Source organism: Chenopodium quinoa, unplaced genomic scaffold, assembly GCF_001683475.1.
Source record: "Chenopodium quinoa cultivar QQ74 unplaced genomic scaffold, ASM168347v1, whole genome shotgun sequence".
In the NCBI taxonomy this organism is placed as follows: domain Eukaryota; kingdom Viridiplantae; phylum Streptophyta; class Magnoliopsida; order Caryophyllales; family Amaranthaceae; genus Chenopodium; species Chenopodium quinoa.
The window spans coordinates 3407529-3419434 of record NW_018743285.1 but is presented as its reverse complement, the minus strand read 5'-3'; the positions used below and the strand labels follow the sequence as shown (position 1 = coordinate 3419434).

The following is an 11906-nucleotide window of genomic DNA, read 5'->3' as shown; positions in this document are numbered from 1 at the left end:
AATTTCCCTCACATATATTAATACCATTTATTACGTAACAATATATATTTCTCCTAATTTTTGTTTTACATGACTCACTCTCTCCAACTCATTTCAATTATTATGCAAATATTGAAAGTAATCAATTCAAAGAAACAAATTAAAGGGAGGAATTCCAGTGTGAATTGCTATCAAGATTTCAAAGGTTGATGGGTCTTTTGTCGTTTCAATTACTAGTGCGACAATTGAGTGTGAATAATAAACTTGACTATTCAACGTAGAATTGTATCAACTTGACTATTCAACGTACTGTGAAAAGTTATCAACTTGAATGTTTAATTGAATAGCTATCAACTTGATTGTTCGACGTACAATTGATTTCCACAATACTCCGTAATAATTACATCCACGGAATCAAGCTCCACCACTAGCTGCTTTATTTTGACTTAAAAACCCAAGATTGGATAGCAAATAATTACCGGCCTTAAACTTGTTCATGCTATCCTTACTCGGAACCAAATCTAACAATAAACTCTAAAAATCGTAACATCAATGTCATTATAGTCATCCAAGAGAAGGATAAAATGAAAGGAAAAATAAAAATTCTAACAGAGAATTAAATAATAGCAATTAAAATGAAAATCCTCAAATCAAACTCATCATCATTTATTCTTATATCAACAATCATATCATTGTGTTGTTTATCTGAACAACATAGTGATATAGATTGCATACACTGGTGTGGAAATATTGAAATCCCTTACCCATTTGGTATTGGTCCAGAAACCGCGAACCACTGTTTCTTTGACCAAAACTTTGCTGTCTCTTGTAATTCATCCTCCTCTAACCAATCAATACCATACCTAAAGAAACTCAACCTCGAGATTGTTGAGGTGCGAAACTCAAGCAAAACAGTAATAGTTAAGCTACCATCGGTCACTGCGTGTAATGGTACTGCGACACATTGGAGCAGTCCTTATTTGAGATGGCCTGCCTTTACATTTGCAGATTCTAATGTTTTTGCATCAGTGGGGTGCCATGGATATGCTTTATTCTATAGTGGTACAGGTAACATGGGAGGATGCACCTCAGTTTGTGCTATTGATCATCATCAAAGTTCGACGTTTTCAGCTGATACGATGAATCAATGTTACGGGCTTCATCACTGCTGTCAAGTAAATATTCCTATCGATCAGAGTTATAATATAACTGTGATTGCCAAAAATGGATCAGAGCATTGCAGGTCAGCCTTTTTGATAAGTCAAGAATATTTAGCAAATGTTTCATCCAACTTAACGTCAATGCCTACCTTTCCGGTGAATCTTTTTTGGAATATCGAACTTCTCTCCGGTATAAATTCCGTCTGCTTTTTCTTATTTTGTTAAAACTAGTGCAGCTAACGCGCACATAGCTAGTCATCTCTTTCAGTTTGATTTTGTATCACAAATTTAGTTGTTGCTAACATTAATAATGGAAAATATGTTAAAAAATTATTTAAAAAAATTAGGGGTATAACTATATATCCATAAACTATTTTTAGGAATTCAATAAAAGAGTCGCTAATACATACTAATGAGGAAAGATAAGTAGATTAACATTTTAAAGAATAATTGTTCAAACACCGTTTATAAAAATTATCTCAAACTTTTTAAAAGGTAGAAAAAAGGGGAAAAAAATCAAAAAGCAACGCCATACATGTGGTAAAATAAAAAGGGAAAAATTCAAACTTTTAGTAAGGTAGGCAAAAAAAGAAAAGAAAAAAAAATCAAAAAGCTACATCATACATTGCATGTGGCAAAAAATAAAAAAGAAAAAAAGTCACACATGTGATTGGCATGCATAAATAAGGGTATATATGTAAATAGACATTTTAGGGATATAAGTGACACAACACTATTTATAAGTGTTTGATTAAACTTTTAATAATGTAGGGGTTTATCTTTAGACTTTCTCTGTTCTCTTGCAACGTTTACGTTAACCAAACATAATTTCAACCTTTTATATCTCTAATTATAGATAATTAAAAGATATAATTTCTTCATCCCAAAATAACGGATACAGTTTTCATTTTCATCTGTCCTAAAAAATTAACATGTTACTAAATATAGTATGAGATTACTGATTAAAAACTATTTTCCTCTACTCTTCCATGACCCACTGATTTTTGGGAAAATATTACAATCATTTGAAAAATTCAAAATGAATCATTTTACATTAAATAAATGCACTAAATAGTCACACTCAATGACTCAATTTTTTTTTAAACTATGTACCCATATCCTAATGTCCCAAATATTCTTGAATGGAGGGAGTATTAAAATGAAATTAGGATGAATTCATCATGAATCTAGAACATCATGAATTCATGACTGTATTTTATTCTAGGAATAACAAGAACACACAAATGTTTATTACTACGTTCTCCCAAAATGCACCAACCTTTAAATCTGCCTTAAATAAGCTTCAGTTTGTATTTTTTTTTCTCTCTTAGTAAATCCAAATGACTTATGACTAAAACAACCGGTGATCTTTTTTATTTCCCTTTAATTATTTTTGTAAATTAACACAACAAAATAAAAAAAATTAAAAAAAAAAACTTAAACCACCCTCACCCACTGCTAGCCCCTCCTCCCCCCTCCTCATTGCCAGCCCCTCGTCTTCCTACCCCACTGCCAGAGTGCCACCTACTCCCTCCTCCCTCTCCCTTCCCGCGGTTGCCACCCTCCCCTTTTTCATTCCCGTTGCCCCCACCCCACCCTTCCCCCAACCCAAAACTCATTGCCTTGATCCCTAAACTACCTTATGGAAACCACCCTAAACGAGTAAAAACAAAACCCTAAAATATATTTTGTTGGTTTTCGGGGTGGTTATTTTTAGGGCTAGAGGCGGCATTTTTGGATGGGGTAACGAGAGGGGGTTGATTCGAGGTGGGGGAAGGGAAGGGGGCCGTTTTCGATTGCGGGAAAGGGGGTGGGGGTGGTGTCAGAGGCAGCAGGAATGAGGAAGGGAAGGGTTGGGTTGCCGTGGGTGGGGGAAAGGGAGAGTGGGTGAGGTTGCCGTTGTCGGGGGAATGGGTTTGGGTGCTGGTCGCTGGCATAGGTGGGGGTAGTTGGTGGGGGGGGGGGCTAGCAGTGGTGGGGAAAGAGAGGGTGTTTTTTTCTTTAATTATTAGATTTTAATAGATAAATAAAAAAATTAACCAACGATGAGGACATGAGACGTGAATTGCAGCCTGGTATAACATGTTAAGTGACCTTCTAGGGTTGCTACGGGAGAAAAATTACAAACTTAGGTTTATTTTGGGAGATTTAAAGGTTGGTGCATTTTGGAAGAACAGAGCAAAGGTTGGTGCGTTCTTGTTCCATTTTCCTTTATTCATATATAAATCAATAGTGATAAAATAAAATAATGTAAATAAAATAAATTTTTAAATACTCTATCTGTCCCAGAATAATTGACACAATCAATTTGGACACATGTCAATGCATTAGTTTGACTTTATTTTACGTAATAAATAAATATTAATAAAAATGGTTTTAAAAATTATATTATGAAACTTTATATTAAAACCTATCTAACAACATATTTGATAAAATATGTTTTTATTAAGTCCAAAAAAATTATAGTCAAAGCTAATATATAAATAGTGAAAAAAAAATTCGACTTCCTAGTAATTATTCTTAATGAGAAAGTAAAGTTGTAAGTCAAAGAGTTGCAACTTGCAAGTCAAATATAGAAAATTTTGACTTTTGGTACCACAAAAACACATGGTATTCATTTTTGCTACCTCTCAAATTTTTTTTTATTTTACTACCACACAAATACACATTTGTTAAAATTTGCTACCACTTAACGGAATAAGTTAAGATTCCGTTAAGTTTATTAAAAAAAAAAAGTAAAATTAAAAAAAAAAAAAAAACCAGCCAGCCACCCTCCCCCCTCCCTTTCCTCCACCTTTGCAGCCCCACCAACCTCAACTGCCCACCAGCCCCCTCCCATCAACCAGCCTCCCCCCTCCCCCCTGCCGGCAGCCAAAGCTTGGGCCAACGCCGGCGACCCTACCCCAAATCCTTCCCCCCACCTACGCAGTCATCACCCCTAACTCCATTGATACTCACGCACAAAGTTTAAGGAAAAGGGGTAACATGTTCATTTCTTCACCAAAACGCATAAAATTAGAAACAAAACGTTCACAATGCAACACACTATCAATTGGGATCAAGAATTGCGCGAATACATTTGTTAAACAAAAACCCCGGCCCCAATTCAATTTTTCTAGGGTTCTTCGCGAAAATTTTAAAGGGGGAAGGGGAGGAGGGGGTCGATTCAGGGTAGGGGAAGGGGAGGGGGGCCGATTTTGGTGGGGGGGATGGGGAGGGAGGGTTGTTTCCGGTTTCGGGGTGGGGGTTGGGGCAGCGAGAAAGGGATAAGGGAGGGGGGTGGGTTGCGTTGATGGGGGAAAGGATTTGGGGTGGGTTGCGTTGATGGGGGTAAGGGTTTGGGGTGGGGTCGCCGACGTTGGCCCAAGCTTTGGCCGCCGGCAGAGGGGAGGGGGGAGGCTGGCTGACGGGAGGGGCTGGTGGGCAGTTGAGGGTGGTGGGGCTGCAAAGGTGGAGGAAAGGGAGAGGGGAGGGTGGCTGGCTGGTTTTTTTTTTTTTTTTTTTAATTTTAATTTTTTTTTTTAATAAACTTAACGGAATCTTAACCCATTCCGTTAAGCGGTAGCAAATTTTAACAAATGTGTTTTTATGTGGTAGTAAAATAAGTTTGACCATCAATTTTTATTTGAAATTAACTACGCTTGTTTAAAAAGACTTTAATCCTACTACTCTTTTAACTTAACTACCCGAGAAATCCGAAGAGGGAATGCAGGGAAGCCTACTTATTTGACAAACCATATTTTTCAAAATAAACGAGGTTAGTTGCTTGTAGGGGTAAACCTCAGAAAGCCCCTTCAATAATTAAGTCAGTAAATGACATTTTTAGAGAGAGAAATTAATTATGCCTATAAATGATGTGATGAACGCATCTGGAGGCATAGGCATTACTCCCTCTTTCCTTATTTTTTTTTTAATATTTGGGGTAACTTTTAATAAGTTTGACCATCAATTTTTATTAATATATAATTGATAATATAGTCAAGTAGAATCTTGTTGGACTCGTCTAATTGTATAATCCATCCATCCTAGAATAACTACAACGTTGAACTTTTTTTTTTTCACTTTTCATATGCTATGTCAGTATTACTTGCTCAATTTCTTTAAATATAATGGAAGTGGGGTTAGTTGAATAATAAAAAAAAAAAACAAAAGTGAGTATAAGGCCCTGTTCACTTCTTCTTAAAAAATAATATTAAGTAAAAATAATTTCATAAAAATAATTTCGGTTTAGTAAAAATAAGTTCAGTTCAGTAAAAACAATTTCAGTTCACTAAAACTAAGTTTAGTTGAGTAAAATTTAGTATTTTTAAAGAAGAAATATAATAGAAAATCAGTAAAAATAATTTCAGTTCAGCAAAGATAATTTCAGTTCAGTAAAATTAATTTCAGTTCAGTAAAAATAATATAAGTTTAGCAAAAATAGTTTCAGTTCAGTAAAAATAATTTCAGTTCAGCAAAAATAAGGTGGAGTGAACGGGGCCTAAGTGGGGAGAACAAAGAATATGAAAAATATTAAAATATGATATGAGGGGACCATTAGTGGGGAGAAAAATAGTAAAGTATTGTTAAAAGTTTCCACATAAGGAAATGAGCAAATAATAAAATACGATTGCAAAAGAAAAGTAGAGCAAGTAATAAAATACGGAAGGAGTATTAACTTCGACTAAATTTTTTTATTAACATAATAAAAACATATTTTGTCATAAAAGATGTTGTTAGATAGGCATTCATATAAAGTTTTTTTAATATAACTTTAATTATAATTTTCATTAGTTTTAATTATATAAAAATTAAGGTCAAACTAATGCATCAACATGTCTGTAAAGGTTGACTGTGTCAATTATTATAGGATAGATGAAGTATTTTGTTAAAAATTAAGTTTGTATAATTTTTACACACACACATACACACACACACATATATATATATATATGGAGATGTATATTTTTAAACAAGCATCTCAAAGACCGTGAATAGTTAAATGAGGCAAAAAAATAGGGACAAAGGGAGTAAATGTTTTGGGAACACATATTAAAGGGTAAAAGTGTAATTAAATTTACATCTAAAAAGGTAATTTTTAGGATTGCAATTGTAATTTTTTGTACACTAATATGCTTGTATATACAATATCATTAGAATACTTGCTGTCTAATTAATTAGTACTATTATATCTCTTAACATTATAATATTTGATGTACCATTTAGATATTTACTTGTATAACTAGAAAAATATATATACCATTTAGTGTACTATATACATATTTAGTGGTACTTTGTACATATTTGTTAATAATTACAACTTTATCATCCTTTTTGTTGGAAAATATATAGGGCCTATACATCAATAATTCTCCTAATGTTTGCATCAAATAAAAATAATTCTCCTAATGTGATTAGTCAATATTTATAAGGAGAGATTTAAGTACCTAATTAGGATTCTAGCATTAATGAGCCGTGCAAATCAGAGTTTCTCGGGAATCCTGATAAACTTATGGGAGTCTATCGAGGGTTTAGGCTGGGAGTATAAAAGCGAATTTCACTTTGATATTAGAAAAATTTGTCAGAAAAAATCTCTTAAAAACACAATTTTGCGAAAAAAAAATCTTTTAAAAGCTTTTTGGTTAAAAAGAATCACCACCTTCATTTTTTTTTTGTGAGAGGAAATCTCTTTACTTAATTACCCACTAATTTACTTAATAATTCTCTAATTTCCTTCTGTTTATTCTAATTAACCTCTAACCCACCATATTACTTAATAATCAAACTTTACTTATTAAAAAAAAAAAAAAAAAACCACCACCCTCAACCAGACAACCATCTCCTCTCCTTCCGCCTCCCTTGGCAGCAACCCTTTTCCCCATCGAACCCGCCGGCCAGATTTCCCTCACCCCCAACGACCGACCTCCGCCACCGCCGGCTTACCCTCCCTTTCCCCTTTTGCCGCCGGCGACCACCACCTCCTTTCAAATTGGCTCTAATTTACTCAAACATACTCAAATCAAGTCAAAATCAATTGCAACTTGCTTCTAAATCACCCTAGCATCACATACCTATATACATAATCAAAGCCAAAACAAGCATCAATTGCAAGCAAGGTGCACAAAATAAAAAAAAAAAAAACCCCCCAAATCGATTTTATAGGGTTTTTCAAAATCAAGGAGGTGGTGTTCGCCGGTGAGGATAAAGGGGAATTGAAATAGAGAGTTGGTCGGCTAGTGCAGGTAGGTCGTCGCGGGGTGGGGGGATCTGGGCGACGGGTCCAATGGGGGAGGGGGTTGCTGTCATAGCAGAGGGAAAGGGATGGGGATGTGGAGGGGGGGTGGTTGGCTGGTGGTTGGGGGTGGTGGGTTTTTGTTTTTATAAATTAATTCTAATTATTAAGTAATTGGGTGGGTTAAAGGTTAATTAAAAGAAATGGGAGGAAATTAGAGAATAATTTAGTAAATTAGTGGGTAATTAAGTAAACATGTTTCCTCTCAGAAAAAAAAAAATAAAGGTGATGGTTTTTTTTAACCAAAAAGCTTTTTAAAATATTTTTTTCGCAAAATGATACTTTTAAAAAATTTCTGACAAATTTTCCTTGATATTATTATCCAATTTAGTGTAATTTTGTGACAATTAATTGGTTCAAATTATCATATTGTACAATATTTTGTCCAGTTTTCAAAACATAATTTAGCTATCTTAAGTGAAAATTTTTCAATATCCAATGGGTCTCAAACTCTCAGTGTCTCACCACTATCTTATTATTCCAACCCACTAAGGAATCCCCTTTACACCCAAGCATATATAATTAGTGAGGCTTGAATAAGTGATTTCAAGCTTCCCACCAACTCCACCTAACAATTTAGTTAAAACCAAAACAAGTTCTTATCTTTTTATCCCAATTTCTTTTAGTCCATCCCTTTACTAAATGAATGAGTGAAGATATAATGTGTTCTAAAGTCGACAGTATACACTATGTTAACAAAACTTTCGTTTTTGATTGACAGATCGAGAACTACTATACATTGTCCTGCAAATACTCTTGCCAAGTAAGTTGCTTTTTTTTCTTAAAAGTACGATAAATATAAAGAGTGGATGATGAAAGTATCCAATGACTTTTCCGCCTTTAATAACTTGAGTCATGAATGACTAATAATATGATGTGGTATTAAATTATGTTTCGATGGTATCATTTAAATACCCACAAACTAAGAATTATATGACAATACCAATAAAACATTTTTATATGCGTTGGAACTACTGAATAAACATTTTGGTATCATGATAATATCATCTAAGGTTTACTTTAATACCAACATGTCTTATTAGAGTAATTCATTATTCAAATTATTCTAAGGAGAGAATTCCTCAAAGATATCCATATTTTTTAGTGCAACGTTTTGCTTTTTTGCACTAAAAATACACCAGTACTCGATTTTAGTAGTGTTTGGCAATTAACTAGTTATATGAGTCGTCACACAACCTTGAAATTGCAGTTGTAGGTTCAATTATACTGACGTGCTACTTTATTGGCCAATGTTGGTGGTGCAAAACCAAAAGAAGAAGAAAGGAAACAAAGCTCAAAAAGAAATACTTCAAGGGAAAATTAGAAGAACAAAGGTTAAAACATGAAGAAGCCGAGAAAACAAGACTCTTCACAAAAAATGAGTTAAAGAAAGCAACAGACAACTTCAACAAAGATCGAGTAATTGGTAAAGGGGGGCAAGGTACGGTGTACAAAGGAATGCTAAGTGATGGGAAACTTATTGCCGTCAAAAGATCAAGCTCATTGGGTGAGAGCCATTGGAAGGAGTTCATAAACGAGGTAATTATTCTTTCACATATCAACCATAGAAATGTAGTAAAGTTACTTGGATGTTGCTTGGAAACCAAAATTCTACATTTAGTTTACGAGTTTATCCCCAATGGCACTCTTTCGGAACTCATTCATAGTACTAATGAAGAATTTCGAGCAACATGGGAATGTCGTCTAAGAATTGCTTCAGAAGTTGCCGGGGCTATTGCTTATCTACATTCATCTTCTTCAGCTCCAATTTATCATAGAGACATAAAATCCTGTAATATACTCTTGGATCACAAGTACATTGCCAAAGTTTGTGATTTTGGCATTTCAAGATCTTTAAGTGTGGATCAAACTCACTTATCGACTGTTGTAAAAGGGACATTTGGCTATCTTGATCCACAATACTTCCGTTCAGAGCAGTTCACCGAAAAGAGTGATGTTTATAGCTTCGGAGTGGTTTTATTTGAAATTTTAACAGGACGAAAGCCAGTTTGCCAGATTTCGGGTTATGCTGAGAATTTGGCAATACAATTTGCCGCAACAGAGGAATCTGGTTTGTATGAGATGATGGATCCTATAATCTTAGAAAGTAGCAATATGGCAGAAGACATAATGGTAGTTGCAAGTCTTGCAAAGCGTTGTCTGCACCCCGAAGGACCTTTAAGGCCAACCATGATGCAAGTCGCCATGGAACTATCGTGTTTGAGCAAAAAGGTACAGGCTAAAGTTGCTGCTTCATCAGAAGGAAACACATCAAATCTTAGCCAAGAGTTTTTCTCTACAAAAACCCACTTAGACGAATCATGCTCCTCTTGATGATTTGTTATTGTTCTTTATGGGTGTGTATTCACATTGCTGAGCATATGTGCCTGCAATAGTTGTTCTTGTATCATCTTGTGTTGCAAATTATGCATTGTAGAAAATTTAGAAGCGTAAATGCTTACTGAACCTATCAACTCAATTAATTTCATCATCATGTTGGATTTTGCGTCTAGCTCTTAGCTCTATCAGGGTGTACTGTGATAATATTGTGTTGATAAGTATTAGGTGACTCGTACTTCGTTGCTTTGTCCGCCCGATCGGGCGGACATTACCCGGTCTGACCGGGCGGAAGAAGAAGAGGTGCCTGGCAAATTCGTTGAAGAAGCTGCTCTCGCGCGCCCGACCGGGCGAGCTTTCGCCCGACCGGGCGAGCCTTCGCCCGATCGGGCGGACATTGCCCGATCGGGCCGGGCGGAAGGGGTTTTTTGGAGTACTTCGGTTGTTGGAAAAGACGTGTTCTCGCGCCCGATCGGGCGGGCCTTCGCCCGACCGGGCGATCTGGGTTTTTTCAGCGATTACGAATTTAATATTTATCATATTGTGATATTGTAACCTAAGTATATCTTAATTAGGAATCACTACTATATAAACTTCCTATTATCATTATTAGGGTAACGGAGAGAGAAACACAAGAGAGAGAATACTTTGAGTGATTAAGTTCTTCATTGTAATCTTTGTAATCTTTGCCAGTTTATAGTGAAATCATTCGATCTCGGTGCCCGTGGACGTAGCTATCACATCGATAGTGAACCACGTAAATTCTTGGTGTTGTTCTTATTGTTTGCATTGAATTTCTTTATTGTTTTCTTGTTTGTTTTCGACCTTTGCTTCCGCTGTCGCACAACAATTGGTATCAAGAGCTCAGGTTCAATCCTTGGAGAGTTTCTTGAAGATAACAATGGCAGGAGATTCAACAATAAGAATTGAGAAGTTTACCGGGAAAAATAGTTTCGGGCTATGGCAAATTAAGATGAAGGCTCTGTTAAAACAACAGCAGATATGGCGTCCGTTGGCTCCAAAGAGTACTACTTCGGAGTCAGGAGACGGACCGACTGACTCGCAGTTAGAAGTTATGGAAGAGAAGGCACACTCTACCATATTACTTAGTCTTGATGATCAAATCATCACGGAGGTGGCTGATCAGGAAACGGCGGCTGGATTGTGGCTGAAGCTGGAGTCATTGTATATGACTAAGTCGTTGACCAACAAATTATTACTGAAACAGCGGTTGTTTAGCCTCCGGATGCAGTCAGGTACTTCCTTACGGGAACATCTAGAAAAACTTAACTCTATTTTGCTTGATTTACGTAATTTAGATGTTAAAATTGATGATGAGGATGCTGCGTTGATTTTACTTGTATCTCTACCGTCTAGCTTTGAGAATTTTGTAGAGTCTTTTGTTGTTGGTAAGGATTCTATAACCTTAGAAGAAGTGAAGGCAGCACTTCATACTAGGGAACTCAGAATGAAAGCTACGAGTGATAATGGGGATAATGGTAGTGGGTTGTTTGTTAAGTCCGGAAAGTCTAAAAAGAATAAGGGGTTTAACAAGGGGAACAATGCTGGGTCGGGTGCTGGAAACGGCAAGGATGGATCTAGTAAAACTACTACTAAAACATGTTATTACTGTAAAGAACCGGGTCACTTTAGGAATAATTGTCCGGTGAGGAAAAACAAGTCCCAGGCTGCTGTAGTTGAAGAGAAACCGAATGAGAGCTATAATTCAGAGGAAGATTTAGCATTAGTCAGTTCTGCTAGGTCTGATGATTTATCTGATAACTGGGTTCTAGATTCAGGGTGTTCGTTCCATATGTGTCCACGTCGAGATTGGTTTGATACATATGAACCTCGCAATGGGGGCATGGTTATAGTCGGTAACAATGCTCCATGTAAGGTCACAGGTATTGGTTCCATGAGGTTGAGGACTGTTGATGGGCGGAGGTTAACTTTGACTAATGTACGGCATGTTCCTGCTTTAGGAAAGAATCTGATTTCATTGGGTACCCTGGATGACTTGGGGTACAATGGTGTGTTTTCAGATGGGGAGTTGTGTATTTTCAGAGGTTCTGAGTTGGTACTTAAGGGTATCAAAAGGAACACCCTCTATGTTTTTGAGGGTGTTACACTGCCTAGTTCTGCGGTTTGCGCATCTGTAT

General features: G+C 36.1%; 1 protein-coding gene across 1 annotated transcript; it reads left to right on the top strand.

Annotated features, from left to right (window-relative positions):
- Positions 1-469: 469 nt before the first annotated feature.
- On the top strand, positions 470-9938 carry LOC110735751 (wall-associated receptor kinase-like 1). The gene is made up of 3 exons (XM_021915931.1): positions 470-1329; positions 8132-8173; positions 8621-9938. The coding sequence occupies exons 1-3, from the start codon at positions 615-617 to the stop codon at positions 9742-9744; spliced, it is 1881 nt and encodes a 626-aa protein (XP_021771623.1). The 5' UTR covers positions 470-614; the 3' UTR covers positions 9745-9938.
- The last annotated feature ends 1968 nt before the right edge of the window (positions 9939-11906 follow it).